The following is a 19,825-nucleotide window of genomic DNA, read 5'->3' on the forward strand; positions in this document are numbered from 1 at the left end:
AAGCTCCTTCCCAGTCCACTCAGACCATTTACTGAAACTAAGCTTCAACATAAGCTTGTTCAGATGTCAGATTTGTCAAGATTTTAATACAGAAGTCTTAGTAGAAGGTACATTAGCAAAAACAGCAGGTTTAATTCTAAAGGTCAGAGAGAGGGTGGAAAATGGTCATGTTAAGCTCAATTTCAGCTTCACTTTGATGTTAGAAACCTTAAATGGCCCTTTTAAAATACAACCACCATCTCTAAAAAAGTTGGGATAGTATCGAAAATGCTAATGAAAACAAAAAGGAGTGGTTTATAAATTCTATTCACCCTGTGCTCTATTGAAAGCAATACAATTACACATTATTTGATGTTTTACCTTGTGAATTTCATTGTTTTATATATACACTAATGTCAAATCAGATGACAAAAAAGTTGGGACAGTTGAGTGTTTACCGCTGTGTAACATTACCATTCAAACTTTTTTGAATTGCGGCTATAAGACAAATGATCTGGTAAGTACAGTTTTACTCACTGCCTGGTTTTCTGCAGTTCTCCGTACAGCCAGCCGTCCCTCTCATCAGGAATCAGCAGTATGATGATGTCACCCTCTTCAAAGCTCAGCAGCGTGTTGTTGTTTCCAGACTTGTGGGGGAAAATGGTGCATACTTTGGGTCTTTTGTCTGTGAGATTGAGTCCAGTGGCCACAGACACAGATCTGGACAATCCACTGTCCTCATTGGTGTAGTCTGGAAAGGACAAGAAACACCTTCTTTTACAGCCTCAAAATGTCCTCATAGCTTGTTTGTGATGATATAATTGAGAATAGAAGTTAAAAATTTGGCATATAGACAACTAATCCATTCCAACTTGAACTGCCATCTCAAATGTACATTTGAACAGTACACAAAAACTTAAAAATTCACTGCTATTCATAAAGTCAACATGAAAGAGCATTTGCAATCCATTTTATTTTCGTAATGTGACGCATTTCCGTGTGAAAAAGTATATTTAACGTGAACAAAATGTAGGGCGGGACTTCAATATACAGTTTATTCATAAAGTATTCAGACCCCTTCATTTTTTTCCACATTTTGTTATGCTGCAGCCTTTTGCTAAAATGCTTTAAATATTATTTTTTTCACATCAATCTACACTCCACACCCCATAATGACAAAGCAAAAGCCAGATTTTTGATAACTTCGCAAATGTATTAAAAAGAAAAAACTTAGATATCACATTGACATAAGTATTCAGACTCTTAACTCAGAACTTATTTGAAGCACCTTTGGCAGCAGTTACAGCCTCAAGTTGTTTTTGGTATGATGCGACAAGCTTTGCACACCTGGATTTGGGGATTTTCTGCCATTCTTCTCTGCAGATCCTCTCAAGCTCTGTCAGGTTGGATGGGGACCATCGGTGGACAGCCATTTTCAGGTCTCTCCAGAGATGTTCGATTGGGTTCAAGTCCGGGCTCTGGCTGGGCCACTCAAGGACATTCACAGAGTTGTCCCTAAGCCACTCTTGTGTTGTCTCGGCTATGTGCTTAAGGTCATTGTCCTGTTGGAAGGTGAACCTTTGGCCCAGTCTGAGGTCCTGAGCGCTCTGGACAAGGTTTTCATTAAGGATATCTCTGTATTTTGCTGCGTTCAGCTTTCCTTCAAACCTGACCAGTCCCTGCTGATGAAAAACACTCCCACAGCACGATGCTACCACCACCACGCTTCCCCGTTGAGAAGGTATTGCGCAGGTGATGAGCGGTGCCTGGTTTCCTTCAGACATGACGCTTGGAATTTATTGTTCCAAACTTCTTCCATTTAAGAATTATGGAGGCCACTATGCTCTTGGGAAACTTCAATGCAGCCGAAAAATTTTTGTAGCCTTCCCCAGATCTGTGCCTCGACACAATCCTACTTCTGAGCTCTGCAAGCAGTTCCTTTGACCTCATGGCTTGGTTTTTGCTCTGATATGCATTTTCAGCTGTGAGATCTTATATAGACAGGTGTGTGCCTTTCCAAATCATGTCCAATCAATTGAATTTGCCACAGTTGGACTCCAATCAAAGTGTAGAAACACCTCAAATATGATCCAGAAAAATGGGATGCGCCTGAGCTAAATTTCAAGTGTCATAGCAAAGGGTCTGAATACTTATGCCAATGTGATATTTCAGTTTTTTCTTTTTAATAAATTTGCAAAGTTATCAAAAATCTGGTTTTTGCTGTGTCATTATGGGGTATAGAGTGTAGATTGATGTGAAAAATAATAATAATTTAAAGCATTTTAGCATAAGGCTGCCTACCTAACAAAATGTGAAACAAATGAAGGGGTCTGAATACTTTATGAATGCACTGTAATTCATCAGGAATTGATTGGATCGTGAAAAGGTCTATACCAGAATGGATCCTGGCATCCATTTTTTAGGATGCTTTTTGACCAGGACATAGAGGCTGAAGGTTATGTTCACCCTCGAGAGCATCTTGTTGCATCCCAATGATACCACTTTATAATAAGGTTGTATTCACGAACATCAGTTAACGAAATACATAAGCTAACCATGACCACTACTTTTATTGCATTTATTAATCTTGGTAAATGTTTTTTTTCTACACATATAAATTATTTACTTTATAAGTTGTATATATTAACTACAGGTAGTGCATTATGAACTAATAGTTTTTATCACTGTTAGTTTATATATACATCTCTGGAATAAATTAAGACACCATTGCAAAATGATCAGTTTCTCTGGATTTACTATTTATAGGTATGTGTCTGAGTAAAATGAAAATTTTTGTTTTATTCTATAAACTACTGATAACATTTCTTACAAATTCTAAACCAAAATATGGTCATTTAGAGCATTTATTTGCAGAAAACAACAACTGGTCAAAATAACAAAAAAGATGCCTTGTTTTCAGACCTTGAATAATGCAAAGAATACAAGTTCATATTCATTTTAAAACACAATACTAATGTTTTTACTTAGGAAGAGTTCAGAAATCAATAATTGTTGGAATAACCCTGATTTTCAATCACAGCTTTCATGCATCTTGGCATGCTCTCTACCAGTCTTTCTCATTGCTGTTGGGTGACTTTATACCACTCCTGGCACAAAAATTCAAGCAGCTCACTTTGTTTGATGGCTTGTGGCCATCCATCTTCATCTTGATCACATTCCAGAGGTTTTCAATGGGGTTCAGGTCTAGAGATTGGGCTGGCCATGACAGGGTCTAGATCCGGTGCTCCTCCATCCACACCTTGACTGACCTGGCTTGATTGATCGGTGATGATCTGGGGGTGCTTCAGCAAGGCTGGAATCAGGCAGATTCGTCTTTGTGAAGGACGCATGAATCAAGCCACGTACAAGATTATCCTGGAAGAAAACTTGCTTCCTTCTGCTCTGACAATGTTCCCCAACATGTTTTTTCCTGCAGGACAACGCTCCATGCCACACAGCCAGGTCAATCAAGGTGTGGATGGAGGACCACCAGATCAAGACCCTGTCATCAAACAAAGCCAAGCTGCTTGAATTTTTGCGCCAGGAGTGGCATAAAGTCACCCAACAGCAATGTGAAAGACTGGTAGAGAGCATGATAAGACACATGAAAGCTGATTGAAAATCAGGGTTATTCCACCAAATACTGATTTCTGAACTCTTCCTAAGTTAAAACATTAGTATTGTGTTGTTCAAAAATGAATATAAAGGTTTTCTTTGTATTATTCGAGGTCTGAAAAAACTGCATCTTTTTTGTTATTTTGACCAGTTGTCATTTTCTGCAAATAAATGCTCTAAATGACAATATTTTTTATTTGGAATTTGGGAGAAATGTTGTCAGTACTTTATAGAATAAAATAAAAATGTTGATTTTACTCACATACCTATAAATAGTAAATCCAGAGAAACTGCAATTTTGCAGTGGTCTCTTAATTTTTCCCAGAGCTGCATACTGTATGAAGTAACATTAACCAAGATTAATAAATGCTGTCAAATATCATTGTTAGTTCATGACACCTAATTAATTAATGTTAACGAATAGAACCTTATTGTAAAATGACAGCAATGCTTCTTTTTCAAATCTATTAGTTTTTGCTATTATTATTGTAACTTTTATAACATTAACTGCCATTATATTACTGCATTTATTATTAGAAAGATTGTAGGCTGACTTGTCTACAACAGTAGCCTAAAGCAATGCCTGACTATTGGTAAAAATGGCCCAAAAGCCATACAGCCTAGGTGACGTCAGCCAAAAAGGAATGCTATTTCAGAGATGGAGATTACAAATACAAAATATTTGTATTTGTTTTGAATAATGTGCACCATTGAATCATGCACAATAAGACCAAGAACGCACATTCAGAAAGTAAATATGGTCAAATCTTATTTCGTGTTCCTTTTAAATTATGGCCGATTCCAAGGAGAGACTGGTAGGAATGTAAAAACAATCACCTGACTCTGTTTCCTCTCTGGAATGGTTTTGATTAAACATGTTGGCAAGGGGACTCGTCTGTGGAGGTGCTGGAGGTGGAATCATTGCTTCAGAGCTGGTCTGTAAAAGTACAGCAAATTGCAGGTAAGAACATGCCTGGGCCTCCATGTTGATCCTAATGTATGAGCATCAGCTCATGGAAATGTGTGTTGTGGCTGGGTGGTTGCGTCCTCACCCTGCTGTGGCGCTTGGGGGCTGGAGACGCCTGTGGAGTGATGGACACTGGAGTGCGCAGACCTTCTATCATGGACATCACGCTCTCTGGGACGTTGGTAGCATCACTGCATTTGTCTTGCCAATTGGTCACGTTCTCCATCAGCAGCTCTCGAGCCTTCAAAAAGCAGAGAATGAGACCACAATATTGGATCCTATAGTCCAACCACTGAGAGAGCACGGGAGCAGCTGCAGTAATTATAAAGGTATCTCTCTCGTGAGGATATTACACATTCTAAAGTCCCTCTCTTAATAACCTGGAGAGTTATTGACCTTAGATAGATGGTATATTTGACACTAATAGAAACAAGGGAGTGAGGGATAGGCAAACAGTCTGTTCAATATATTGTGCTGATGAAATGTTGAAAACATGTCTTTCCAGTGGACAAAAAAACATGCTTTGTGAAAATTAGATAGAGCAACATACTGAATGGATCATTCATCCATCCCTCACAGGCCAGGTCTAAATAGTGAGGATATTTTCTGCTGGCCCAAGTCGGTAGTTTAGATTTTTACTTGCCCTGACAAAATTTTTACTGGCTCTGAGGCAATTTGTTTTAAATTTAACATTTCGCCTTTTTTTTTTTTTTTTTTTCACCAATTTACAAAAAAATACATGTTTATTTTTAAAAGTGAATTAAAAGTTAAATAAGTACTATATTGCAGTAACAATAATTACTTGAGAATTCTTGAATTACAAGAATACAAGGGCAAGAATAGTGACAATGTTTAATAGCTTTTTTTGTAGTAAAGTCCTTAAGGTACTATGTGGTAATAAAGTAATTAACTTTCAAAAATATAAGTATTCTGAGAAATATTCACTGCAGTATAAAGTATGACAATTAGCCCCATCTCCCTAATAGCTTTAAGTTATACAGCTATAATCTAACTCCAGAACACTTTACAGGCATGACATGAACATGTCTTCTGTGTGGATCCCTTCACTTTTGGATCTCTGCTCGCTTAACAGGTTATTTTAGTTCAAATCAAAGTTTCAGAATGAACCTTGTCATGAAAAGCAGCAATCTGGTAGGAGAAGGTGCAATGCTTGTCCACCAGGAAGCAGAACCTCCTCTTCTCCTCCAGCAGAGCTTCTCGGCAGCCCTCAGCGATGAACTTCTGCATGTCCATCTGACGGGTTGTGAGTGTTTCTAGACACTGCAGAGAAAGTAGAGTACTAGAGGTCAAATCCTCTTATCAGCTGTCCAACAAGCAATGTGTTCTTGACTTTCAAGAGGAACAAGGCATTGTGATGGTGGAAAACATTTGACATTGTGCTTTTTAGTGCAAGTTGTAAAGGCATTGTGAGGGAATAAAGTGATCAGGAAGATAGTCCAACTTGAATGTCACTTGTCACAATGAAAGTGATTTGGGGACTGGGGCTGTCAAAAATGACTAAAACATCATAAAAGTAGTCTCTATGACTTGTGTGCTAAATTCAGTCTTCAGAAGCCATTTGATAGCTTTGTATAAGTCAATATTTGCTGAAACTCTGACCTTATGACTGTTCAAATAATGATAAAAGCACAGGCACCAAATAAAAATGTGTATAATAATAATAATCCTGACACACTAGGTTCACTAAAATTTACAATTTATGTCTTTTGGTCCTTTTAGGAACTTGACAGCCACAGTCATCATCCTTTCATTGTACAGAAAACAGCGGCTCGCACATTTTTTAAAACATCTTCTTTTGTGTTCCTCAGAAGAAAGGAAATCATAGGTTGGGACAATATGAAGATGGGTAAATTATTACAGAATTGTCTTTTTTTGGGTGAACTAACCCTTTAAAACCGAGTTATGGCAAGATACAAGTTTGGAAAGTTAAAGTGGGTACATTATGCTGCACATGCTAATACAGTATGTGGCCAGTCTTGCATGCATGTATATTCACACACAGACACACCCTCGTCCCAGCATAATGCAGGTGATGTAAGAGAGCATTCATCACACGATGGGTTTATCTTCACAGACGACAGAGTGATCATACTGATGAATGAAGGCCAAAGAAACAAGCCACATCCCTTCCTCCTCTCTCTGGTTGTAAAAAAGGAGATTTGCTGGTTTGGTGTCACTAGTCCCTTTGGTTTGCTTTCACCAAGCTTTCTCTGTCTCAGTCTGTTTTTTTTTTTTTTCAGTCCGTCTGTGTCTCTCTCTCAACCCCTCCCACCAATAGACTGATGAGACAGGATAAAGTAGTATGACTCAATCCATTTCATGTTGCGACCAGGTTTTTTGGAAATCATGTTTGGGCATCTTGAGGAAAACCAGACAGTCATCTGGGATAAAGGTCAAAAGATAAATACAAGAACAAAATTCTCGTTTTAAAAAAATTAAACTTTGCTATTTTAAAATACACAAAATTATTTTTTGTATTGTGACTTCCCATTTAAACTTTTCAATCATGTAAATTAGGCACCATCTTATCAAAACCTGCACACATTTGCATACAATTTCAAAAGTGATACAGACCTATTTCTGTTGTAATGTGATAAATAACTACTTGGTAATAGTCAGAACCTTTTGTAAAAAGGTTGTTTACTTAACATAATATTTAATGTTTAATTTAATTATTTTTATTTTTTTATATAATTTAGTAAATGTAATTATTTTTTAATTTTTGCATTCAAGATAAAACACGGTTCAATCACGCCAATTTATTGGCTGATGGTGCTTAAGCGACACCCCTAAGGAGCTACGTCATGGGCCCCATAAAGGCGTTCGCTTCGCGCCATCGAGTCAGATTTTCTCCATGAAGGCACAAGCCTATGCAACTGCTAGAGAGTATGGCCAGCTTAAGCAGCATCTCATTCCCACTCAGGGAACCAGGGTTATGCTTCACGTAACAGAGTCTTTCCCCTTCGTAGGAACTCGAGCTGCGTAGTCGCATTGAGAACAAATATGTCTATGCCTGTGTGGCAAGCATATAGCAGTGCACAAGCGAGCTAAAGCATCTGAATAAAACAGGGAATTATGAGTTTATTCCTGTTCCAACAGAGAGAACCTGGGAGGCAGGAGTCAAACCCTCATCCAGATTATAAAATCTAACAAATGTATGGGGAGAGGTCCATCCTGCCACCATGCAAATGTCCTTCAAGGACACACCTCTAGCCAAACCCATGAGGATGCCATCCTCCTTGTAGAATGAGCTTGAATACCCAAAGGTGAAGGTAAACCATGCACTTCATAAGCACTTGAAATTGCATCAACTATCCAATGTGACAATCTTTGCTTGGACACCGAAACACCTGTTGCAGCAACCAAAGCACACAAACAACTGCTCTGACTTACGCCACTGGCTAGTATGGTCAACATAAACTCGCGGCGCCCGACCTGGGCAAAGCATATGCAATCTTTCATGCTCCTCTTACTCAAATGGGGGTGGACAGAAAGCCTGAAAATTAATAGTCTGCGAGCGAAATGATGTAGAAACGACCTTGGGCAAATAGCCCAAACGAGGTTTTAACACCACCCTTGAACACCCTGGCGCAAAATCCATACATAAGGGATTAACCGACAGGACATGCAAATCACTAACCCTTTTAAACAAAACCAATGCCACCAGCAGGGCCATTTTAAGAGGCAGAAACTTATCAGCTACTGTTACCAAGGGCTTAAACGGAGCACCTGAGAGCGCCTCCAAAACAACAGATAAATCCCATAAAGGAACACGGACGGGACGAAAAGGTCTAAGTCTGCATACCACGCGCATAAAAAGAGACAAGAGAATGTCTACCGACAGAGACTCCATTGATAAATGAATGCTCAGCCGATATAGCAGCAACATAGACTTTAAGCTTTGCTGGGGCAACCCCGGCCCCAAAACGCTCTTGCAATAAAAAATCCAGCACTGTACCGACAGGGCAGTGAACTGGATCTTCAACTCACGCTGTACACCAAGAAGCAAAAATATGCCACTTGAAAATATAAAGCTTACTAGTTGATGGAGCTCAAGCATTCAGAATGGTATCAACCACAGCGGGAGATAACCCATCACTCAAAAGAGCGCCCCATTGAGAGGCCATAATCATAACTTCCACAAGTCTGGACTGGGGTGCCAAATGCTGCCGTGAGCCTGAGACAACATGTCTGTTCTGACTGGAATCTCCCAAGGCACTTTCTCCAGGGAGACAGACCAGTTCCAAAACCATACTTGAGATGGCCAAAACGGTGCCACTAACAGAAGCCAAAAATTCAGTCGGTCGGTACATGTACCAGGTCATTCAGTTTGTTTATGAATGAGAAGTTTCACGAGTGCTGCTTCTCACTGTGCACACTCTGCTGTAGCCAAGCAAGTTGTAACCAATCAAGCAATCTGCCTTGGTTGGACCACGATTGCCAAGCACACGATTGGCTGCTGCTGTAATCAATCATGAGGGTGTAAATGCCCTTAACCGTTGATGTTATTTCACAATGCGCAGCCACCGGCAGTGACATGGGGGCCATTTTTTTTTTTACGTTAAAGGTGCTATATGTAAGATTGACAACAAGTGTTTGAAATGGGTACAGCAGTCCAAATTCAAAATATTGGAGAGTTGTCTGCCCGCCCCAGACTCGAAGCGGGTTGCCAGAATGTTGACACGCAAATTAGCCAACTCAGCATCCGTTTTAAAGGATTTATGGGCTTTAAGCTGTCTCCATCTTCCAAAGGCATCTCCAATATTTATCCTTGTTTCACTACGGCTCAGGTCATGGTGGTTTTTAGACGGATAGCGAGGCTTTTTAGGTTGGGTGGAATCTGTTATCTCTGATCCAGTTCGTTTGCTGGCTTCCATGGCTGCAGCACGCAGTGTTTGCCTGCAAACTTGTTCAAATCTGGCAACCCAGCGGTGTCGAAATACTACTGGTGAGTGGGCAGTGGGCAGGATAACACAGGCCGAAATATAAACAGAAATTCCGGCCCAGAACGGAAACGTCAAAGTAGAATATACTGGCTGTAGCATTGTTATCGGAGAAGCCAGTATTTCAACTTAGCATGTTTCCTAATTCTCTAATGACATATTATAGTCATTTTATGATTTAGTACAGTAAAAATATTACATATAGCACCTTTAAAATACTCACTTTTTTAAAAGTATAGCCACAAGACAAAGGATATGCATGTAAACATGATTTTAGTGTGATAAAAACACTTGCTAACCTTTTCTGTGTACAGTTATAGCCAATTTTACAACTTTGTTACCATGACAATGTCAACAAACCCTAAAATGACAGCAAAAATTACCATTTAAACAGCCTTACAGCTCAAATAATACATGAGTTTTAACAGAAGAATTAATGCAAGTGTTTTTATAAAATTATAAGCTTCATATTTCTGTTTAAACCCTCCAAAAATTGCCCATTGTTAGTGCCTCACTGTAACCTTGATAATAAAACAAAAACAAAGTCAAAGTCACCCAACAGCAATGAGAAAGACAGGTAGAGAGCATGCCAAGACGCATGAAAGCTGTGACTGAAAATCAGGGTTATTCCACCTGATATTTATTTCTGAACTCTTCCTAAGTTAAAACATTAGTATTGTGTTGTTTAAAAATGAATATGTTTTCTTTGCATTATTCGAGGTCAGAAAACACTGCATCTTTTTTGTTACTTTGACCAGTTGTCATTTTCTGCAAATAAATGCTCTAAATGACAATATTTTTATTTGCAATTTGGGAGAAATGTTGTCAGTACTTTAAAGAATAAAACAAAAATGTTAATTTTACTCAAACCATACCAAAATCCAGAGAAACTGATAATTTTGCAGTGGTCTCTTAATTTTTTCCGGAGCTATATATATATATATATATATATATATATATATATATATATATATATATATATATATATATATATATATATATATAAACTCAGCAAAAAAAAGAAACGTCCCTTTTTCAGGATACTGTATTTTAAAGATAATTTTGTAAAAATCCAAATAACTTTACAGATCTTTATTGTAAATGGTTTAAACAATGTTTTCCATGCTTTTTCAATGAACCATATACAATTAATGAACATGCACCTGTGGAACGGTTCTTAAGACACTAACAGCTTTCAGATGGTAGGCAATTAAGGTCACAGTTATAAAAACTTAGGACACTAAAGAGACCTTTCTACTGACTCTTTCTACTGTTTCCCTGCTCATGAACGTGCCTTAGGCATGCTGCATGGAGGCATGAGGACTGCAGATGTAGCCAGGGCAATAAATTACAATGTCTGAACTGTGAGACGCCTAAGACAGCACTACAGGGAGACAGGAAGAACAGCTGATCGTCCTCGCAGTGGCAGACCATGTGTAATAACACCTGCACAGGATCAGTAGGCCTGTTGTAAGGCAGGTCCTTACCAGACATCACCGGCAACAACGTCGCCTATGGGCACAAACCCACCTTCGCTGGAACAGACAGGACTGGCAAAAAGTGCTCTTCACTGACGAGTCGCGGTTTTGTCTCACCAGGGGTGATGGTCGGACTCATCTTAATTGTCAAAGGAATAAGCGTTACATCGAGGCTTGTACTCTGGAGCAACATCGATTTGGAGGTGGAGGGTCCGTCATGGTCTGGGGCAGAGAGTCACAGCATCATCGGACTGAGCTTGTTGTCATTGCAGGCAATCTCAATGCTGTGCGTTACAGGGAAGACATCCTCCTCCCTCATGTGGTACCCTTCCTGCAGGCTCATCCTGACATGACCTTCCAGCATGACAATGCCACCAGCCATACTGCTCGTTCTGTCCGTGATTTCCTGCAAGACAGGAATGTCAGTGTTCTGCCATGGCCAGCGAAGAGCCTGGATCTCAATCCCATTGAGCACGTCTGGGACCTGTTGGATTGGAGGGTGAGGGCTAGGGCCATTCCCCCCAGAAATGTCCGGGAACTTGCAAGTGCCTTGGTGGAAGAGTGGGGTAACATCTCACAGCAAGAACTGGCAAATCTGGTGCAGTCCATGAGGAGGAGATGCACTGCAGTACTTTATGCAGCTGGTGGCCACACCAGATACTGACTGTTACAAATTTTGAACCCCCCCTTTGTTCAGGGACACATTCCATTTCTGTCAGTCACATGTTTGTGAAACTTGTTCAGTTTATGTCTTAGTTTTTGAATCTTTTTATGTTCAAACACATATTTACACGTTAAGTTTACTGAAAATAAAAGCAGTCGAAAGTGAGAGGACGTTTATTTTTTTGCTGAGTATATATATATATATATATATATATATATATATATATATATACACATATATATATATATATATTACACATATACATATACGCAGTATATACAGTACTGTGCAAACGTTGTAAAAAAAATTTCATAGTGAGGATGTCTTCAAAAATAATGCCATAAATCGTTTTCATTTATCACTTAACATCATACAAAGTCCAGTAAACATAAAAAAAGCTAAATCAATATTTGGTGTGGCCACCTTAGCATTCAAAACAGCACCAATTCGTCTAGGTACACCTGGACACAGTTTTTCTTGCTTGTCTGCAAATAGGATGTTCCAAGCTTCTTGGAGAACTTGCCACAGTTCTTCTATCTATTTAGGCGGTCATAATTGCTTCTGTCTCTTCATGTAATCCCAGACTGACTCTGTGTTTTTCTTTTTCTATTCTATTTGCAAAGGGAACGGTGAAATCTAAAATGTATATTTCCTACTGATAATAAAAGCAAAATATATAAATCAATCATTTAAAAACAAATGATTTTGTGAAAAATGTAATGCGGCCAAGACTTTTCAGGGTTCCTACAGCTTAAGGCAAGTTAGACTTTTTAATGCCACTCGGAATGAAATTCAAGACCAACTTTACAATAACCAAAATTGAAGAAAAAATAACGACATCTACTACTTAGGGTTAGGGAAAAGTTTGCCCAAATGTTTATTGTAACATAAAACATGACTTTTTTGGTCCAGTTAAAAAGTTAGATGATCTACTTCAAATGTTGAAACATTTTTAACACTTTCTAGAGTGGAACACATGGAAAACAATAACATAACATAATCATGAATCATCAATAAAAAGGCACAATTGGCTGAGAACTATAATTCTTGTATTCATTATGTGCTATAATGGCGGTATGCATTTAATGCATGTTCAAAATACACAACTAAAAAGCCAATAATAATGTGTCACTCCCTCATTTGACTTGTATGATTGGTGTTTTGTCACTGTGTTCAGACACCACAGTACCTCTGCTTTCAGTGTAGGCGTAGTGGAGACGAGGGTAGAACAGAATTGGGAAATACCTGCTGTCTGTTGGTGGGTTGACTTGGCAGTTTTGTGTTTCACACTCTGTATGTGGGATTCCACAGCCTTGATTCCCGAGTTTGAAACACTTCCTGCACAAAATACACCGTGCCTCGTATATATTGCCTGGTACCGGTTTCAGCCATGCTGCGAAATCTTGGTTGAATAGCCAGTTTTCATTGAATTTGCATGTCTCCATGTCGTCGCTAGCTAGCAGACAGAGCATCTGCTCTGAGCATCCCGGCCGCAAACAAAATATGAGTGTCGTTGGTTCCGCTATCCTGATCTGCGTGACGTTAATGTGAGAGGCATTTGGTAAATTAAAAAGATGTTACCAATTATTTTGAGATTTTAAATTGCAATGTCAGGAAAAAAATGATTCGTAAAATCCTACTTCCCATGTCTTAGCATTTTTAAGACTTTTGAAAGATTGATTTAAGACATTTTAATACCAATTAAGGCCTTATTTTTAGATTAATGAATTCAATGCATTTTAAGATTTTTTAAGGACCTGTGGGAACCCTGCTTTTGCACAGTACTGTATATATGCAATATCTAGAGTATATTTATACAGTATATATTAGGAGTGTAATGGTTCTCGGTAAAAAAACTAACCGTACGGTTCACCACCCACGGTTCGGTAAGCACTGGCACATCTGGAGCACAAGGTTTGGTGAAGAAAACAAAGCATCAAAAAGACATGCACAGTTACACCCTCCGCTAATGCACCTGAATGGATCTGTAGATGGATACGCTCTGCCTGTGTTTCACGTGGGTCAACTTGATGATATCACTGTTCTGCAAGCATTGTGTGTAGTTGAAAATGGCAAGTGCACACACTTCCTTCCATTTTTAATCAGGCATTAAGTGGTAATTCGGACAGACATGAAACAATAACTAAAGCGCTTGGGGTGTTCATGTGGGATTTACACGTATGATTAAAATACTCGAGCAGCATTATCACAACATCCTTTCTCGTATGCATTTTAATAGCAAGGTTATTCCTTTTATAGTGATGTACATCTTCTGAATATGTTGAGATGAATTTGAAGTGAACTTTATGTTTATACATGTAGCATAAGTGCAGGTATTAAGTTAAAATGTTGATTTAGTAATTAGAGAAAATGTTTTTTTAGTTAAGGACCCTGACAAAAATTAACCATGGTTTTACTATAGTAATATTGTAGTAACCATGACCATTGTCACCATGGTTTTCAGAGCAGAAATCAATTAACCATGGTTTTATAACAGTAATACTGTAATTTCTATATAGTAACCATAATTTTACTCTATATTGTAACCATGACAGTAACCATTTTTATATTATGGATACTATGATTTTACTACAAATGCCATGGTTAAACTATGGTTACTGTTATTGTTATTTAAGGGTAAACCTGTTGCAGTGTTTACCAGTGTTTTTTTTTCTGAACAAAGCAAATACCGAACTGTACCGAAACCGTGACCCTAAAACCGTAATACAAACCGAACCATGAAAAATTTGAAGCGTTACACCCCTAGTTTATATAATATATATATACATACAGGTATATATTACACATACATACACACACACACACACACACACACACATATTCAGTATATATACTGTATATTTATACATACAGTATATACCTTTTTTGGTGAAATAAAATATATAAAGATTATACCCAACTAAACTGAAAATGAAAATATAAACTAAACTGCTATGCTTATCTGTACTAGAGGTCGACCAATATATCTGTTTTGCCGATTAACCGGTACCGATAACAAATTTCTGGAAATATCGGTTATCGGCAAAAATCCACACCGATTGTTTTTCCCCATTGCGTCTGGTGCTGGAGCGGCTGGGAAGGGTCCGCTGTTGTTATACAGTATGAGAGCGGCCTCTTAGAGGTGAAATAAAAGCTATCACTTCACTGATGCCTTGTGCTGTTTGTTTTGACATGTGAGACTACACTCTGCATGGAGTGGAACACTTCAGATGTGGATTTAAAACATCAACAACAAAAAGGTATACAGTACACTACAGTACACGCTGTCATATCATTATAAAGTAATTCATTTGTTGACTAGATGCTGCATTAGTAGAGAACAGCAGTTTGTTTGCCGACGAGGCTGAGAGGACGCTAATATTAAAGCTAACCTCAAGCGGTTAGAACAATGTGACAAAAATACACGCAAGTCCTATCCAAATGTTTAAATGTCACGATTGTTACCATCTATTCGCATTAGTTTATATCCAGCTGGTCGCGTTTATGCATTCGTTAGCCAGCTAAGTTGCATATTTAAAGCTAGTGACGTGAGAAAGTAAATGAATATCTTCATGCAGCCGAGAGAAACATATTAACAAATCAGAAATGCATCTGATTTCAATTAAAAAATGTATCCTCACTGTAATACGATGACTTAAGATCGATCATATTCATGTGCTAAATAGGCTTTTAAATTTTTTTTTAATTAGACACATCATCTATAAAACAGCGCTCCTGCACGAGATGCTGAATAAACAAAAACAAAGGGAAACAAAGACGTTCGTCTAGCGTGCGTTTACATAGAAAAACAAATGGATGGTTGCAAAAGCGTTCGGTGTGAACAGCCCTTTACAGTTGGTGGAGGTCTTTGGCCGTTGTGTCTTGCTCTCCTATAAGCACTTCTCAGATTAAGCAATGAGTTGTTTAAATGCTTTGTCGGGAAAGATGTTCAACTTGGAAATGTGTTTCTCGAGATCCTCGCGTTTGGTCAGTCTGTTGTGTTCCGTCTGTTTAAACAGCCCCTAGCCTGTGCTTATAGTCTGAGCCGCTTCACCATGAGTTCATCTGAATACTGTGAATATTGCTACTCTACATACAACTGTACTGAATAAAAACAATGTGTATTTCGCTATTATGAAGCTTGAGTCTGGAGTAGTAGGAATCAGTGCAAGTGTAACACCATATGAACTGTCTATTGATGCGTTTTCCCCCCTCATTTTACTTTTGACTTAACATTTGAGAATATGGACCAACTAAAACTAATTTATTTATTTTATGCACAACAGTTGAAAATGAAATGCTCTTTTTTAACTGCCAGGAATAGTCTATGCAAAAATAATGGCGTGAATGATTTATTTATTGCGCCCTCTTGTGAACTACGGAAACAACGTCAATTTAACAATCAGCTGACTTTAAAATGTTAATATTAGTTCATATATATATATTAATATTTATATTTTTATTTCATTTTAAATAGTACAATACATTTTCATGGTTCAGTCAGTACTGTTTATTTTTGTAATAAAGTTCAGCACTATTTTACTCTGAGTGTTATTTTTTCAATCAGTATCAATTTTAAAAACTATTGCTTGATTAATCAGTTATTCAACCTTATTATTAAACGTAGTTATCGGTATCGGTAAAATATACTATTGGTCGACCGCTAATCTGTGCATTTGAGAAAATGAAACAAAATGCGTGTGTGTGTGTGGTTGCGTGTGAAAACACATACCTCGTTCTCTTTACTCTCGTACTTCGAAGCGTTCTTTCCTTGACTCTTTCTCCTGAATTTCTTCAGGTCTGATTGAGATCTCTCCAGCGAGTCCTGCTTCATCTTGTGTTCAGTCTGGTATCTCTTAAACGTTGCCTGTGGACAGACAGAATTTGATCAGTCTCTCTCCGGGACACAGCGACATGTCTACACATGTACAGTGTGGCAGTGTAGAGATGAGTTTGATTGACCACTGTGCTGGTGCAGACAGGAAACAAAGAGTGTGACATGAGCTGGTTTCATTCCCCTAAAAAAATGCAGTTTAGAAGCACATTCCCAAAAGACAAAGATGCAGCATCTCAATAAAATCACATGTAGACCCCATCATTGGAGAGAACGTAACTAAAAGTAACAATGTTATTAAAGTAATTATATTTTTCAGTAGCATGAAAACAGATAGTGTAAAAATAGTTAAGTTTTTCCAGAAACCACCTCAATTGAAGAACTTCAGTGTAGCTTCCCCAACACTGATAGACTCACACATAATGTTGCTCACCGTCATGTATTTCACATCCATGTCTGATTTCCTCTCCAACTCCACAATAACCTCCCGATGGAAACGTTTAAACTGTAGAGACAGAGAGAGCACAAAATTTAATTTATAAGAAGATTACAAATAATGAATGATAAATATGACGATTAATTGTCCGTTATAAAGCTTTGGGCATTTCTTTTTGTGTAGGATTTGACCAAAAATTGACAAATAAATCTTATGCAGATGATAACCCTTACAAGTATGTCTCTCATAACATGTAATGTATTATCCATGTTTAAAACTAACAAACTAAATAGTAGGAAGTTTTATCATGCATTATAACTGTAATTTAATAAGAAATTACAAGTGTTTGGTATGTAATTGATTGTCTCTTAAATTCCAGAATGATGGTCTGAAGTATTTTTGGGTTATTTGCAGTTATAGATTTCTTAAGAAATTCATGATTAAAATGTTCACTTTTTGAGCAGGAAACGGACAAACCTTAGAACAAAGGCCATACATTAATTATCTTGAGGGGAGGACACATTGACCACAGGCCCTCTGAAAATCCGCCTCTGATTGGCTTAGAGCCTCTTTTGGGTGTAAACAAACCAAAGGAGTTAAAAGACAAGCCTGGACAACACCCTCTCCCCCTCTTCTCTGCGGCCTTCACACTTTTTTTAACCCCTGTCCTGGGAAGTCTCGAGTTCTCCCTTACGGGAATCCTTGCCTCCGGGTCTCTGCCTAGTCATTCCATCACCCATCCATCAAACCAAATAAAGGCCTCATAGAACTGAACCAAGCCAAAGGACTTCGAGAACTCCACACGCCAAACAACGCACGCAACGCAATGCGAGAACAGACCTCCAGACTGTGGTGGCTCAGCGGTTAAGGCTCTGGGTTACTGATCAGAAGGTTGGGGGTTCAAGCCCCAGCACTGCCCAGATGCCACTGTTGGGCCCTTGACCCTATCTGCTCCAGGGGTGCCGTATCATGGCTGACCCTGTGCTCTGACACCAGCTTAGCTGGGATATGTGAAAAAAAAAAAAAGAATTTCACTGTATATATGCAAAATGTATAATGTGTGATAAATAAATACAATTATAAATTATATAATTTGAGTAACCTGATCTCAAATCACAGCGTACTATATTAAGTTGTCAGGGTATGTTCAAGGCAAGGTCTATAGACTCCATAAAGTTCATCTTTCTGTTAGATAATTTTCCATTCATCTTCTGTCAAAACTCACTTACTAAACTGTGTTTATGTTTGTTTGTCTATGTGTTAGTTTAGTTGTTTTTTGTAGATTAGTTAATAAAGACTTATTTGTATTCAAAGAGAAGTTGACTGTGTATTTGATTAAATTATATCGGTCCCCTGAGGTCTTTCGATCCTAAGCTACATGCTCATAAACAGTATTTGCTATTAACATTTTTTATTGATTCAAATAGTTGACAAAGAAAAACAAATATACAATGAATCAACATTTAACTCCCTCTACTACCCCTCCCCAATCACCAACCCCACCCCGATCCCCAATGAACATCCCCGTAGTCACACATAAGTACACACACACACACACACAAATAAAATAAAAATAATAATAAAAAAAGAGAATATAATAATCATACACATCTAAACCTACGCCTCTCTCTCCACAGCCCCTCCCCGAGAGTCCCCCCAAAACTCCAAATAACTGCCCCATTTCCCATCAAATGAATCCCAGATCCCCAGCCTTCTATATGACACCTCCTCGAAAGCAGCCACCCTCCCCATCTCCGCGCAATAAACAGTATTTCAATCTATTTGTGATATTATTTTCAATTGCCATGAAAGTAGTATTATCGTAAGAATTAATCTTACGTTCTGATCAACTCATCGCTGGCCGAAGACTTTGAAAGGACGTAATCACTGATTCTTTTAATATTCCCCAAATCAATCGCTAATTCCCTTATTGAGCTAAATTCCTTGAAATTATTAACAGATACAACAAGCCTGTTGTATTACATACTGAATGGTGGAGAATTTTAATCAGATTTCTAATCTGCTCAGGTGTCATTTACCTTGCATATATTTCCTTACATTATTTTGGTGGTTGAACATGGCCAAATTCTTAAACAAATTATTTACAGATAAAATCCTACAAAGGCGATAATCTGACGTGGTGTGAGCTGCAAGGCAATGGTCTGTTCCGCAGCTGCTATCATGCCCTTCAATAGCATTTAACGTGCAAGGAAGGGAAGCCGGTGGAGTTTCTGGTGCCCCCATAGGGTAAGATGGTGCCCTCCTAGGGAGCTGGTGCCCTACGCAGACTGTGTAATATGCGTATAGGGAGCGGCGGTACTGATGGCATTTATATACTGGCTTTAAATTCCCTTATTGTTAAATGTGATTAGAATTGTAAGTGCACAATTGTCACAATTATCTCAAATAACCACAATCAAATGATTATTTAATAATCGCAACAGGCCTACTCTCAGCATTTGCCAACACTTCCTGACATTAGGCATGTCTTCATTAATGCATTTCTTTATTCATTGAGAAAAATGCTTCATGTTAGTAGATAGGTATCATTCTGCTATATATTTGAAGGATTCTATTGTGTTTTAGATGTGGCTCCTCTATATTAAAGACATTTCTGTTACATAATTACAGATCTATCCTAATATTTTTAGGGTTCTGGTTACTATGAAACATAGTACCAGGGGCTTCATTTATAAACGCTGCGTACGCACAAAGATGTTGCGAATGCCGCCTCATGCTCACAATGGGATTTATAAAAAAGTAAACTTGACGTGGAAATGTGCGCACTGCCACACAAGCTCTTGTGTACGAACTCTTTCACTGCTGTGTGTGAACTGCCGATTCCAACTGGACCAGTAATGAACTGAACAGACAGATAATATAGTGCT

The 19,825-nt window shown here is 38.3% G+C and overlaps 1 protein-coding gene across 2 annotated transcripts in view; it reads right to left on the bottom strand.

Moving 5' to 3' along the window:
• The window catches only part of LOC127450790 (brain-specific angiogenesis inhibitor 1-associated protein 2-like protein 1), a 111,766-nt gene that overhangs the window by 30,412 nt on the left and 61,529 nt on the right, over positions 1-19,825 (bottom strand). For both annotated transcript variants that reach the window (XM_051715148.1, XM_051715149.1), the window contains 6 exons: positions 16,935-17,006; positions 16,400-16,534; positions 5,690-5,842; positions 4,647-4,802; positions 4,432-4,531; positions 517-730 (listed from right to left, as the gene is read on the bottom strand). In XM_051715148.1, the coding sequence (XP_051571108.1) occupies positions 517-730; positions 4,432-4,531; positions 4,647-4,802; positions 5,690-5,842; positions 16,400-16,534; positions 16,935-17,006 (830 nt within the window). The remainder of the gene's footprint in view (positions 1-516; positions 731-4,431; positions 4,532-4,646; positions 4,803-5,689; positions 5,843-16,399; positions 16,535-16,934; positions 17,007-19,825) is intronic.

The sequence above is a fragment of the Myxocyprinus asiaticus genome, chromosome 13, assembly GCF_019703515.2.
Source record: "Myxocyprinus asiaticus isolate MX2 ecotype Aquarium Trade chromosome 13, UBuf_Myxa_2, whole genome shotgun sequence".
Lineage (NCBI taxonomy): Eukaryota > Metazoa > Chordata > Actinopteri > Cypriniformes > Catostomidae > Myxocyprinus > Myxocyprinus asiaticus.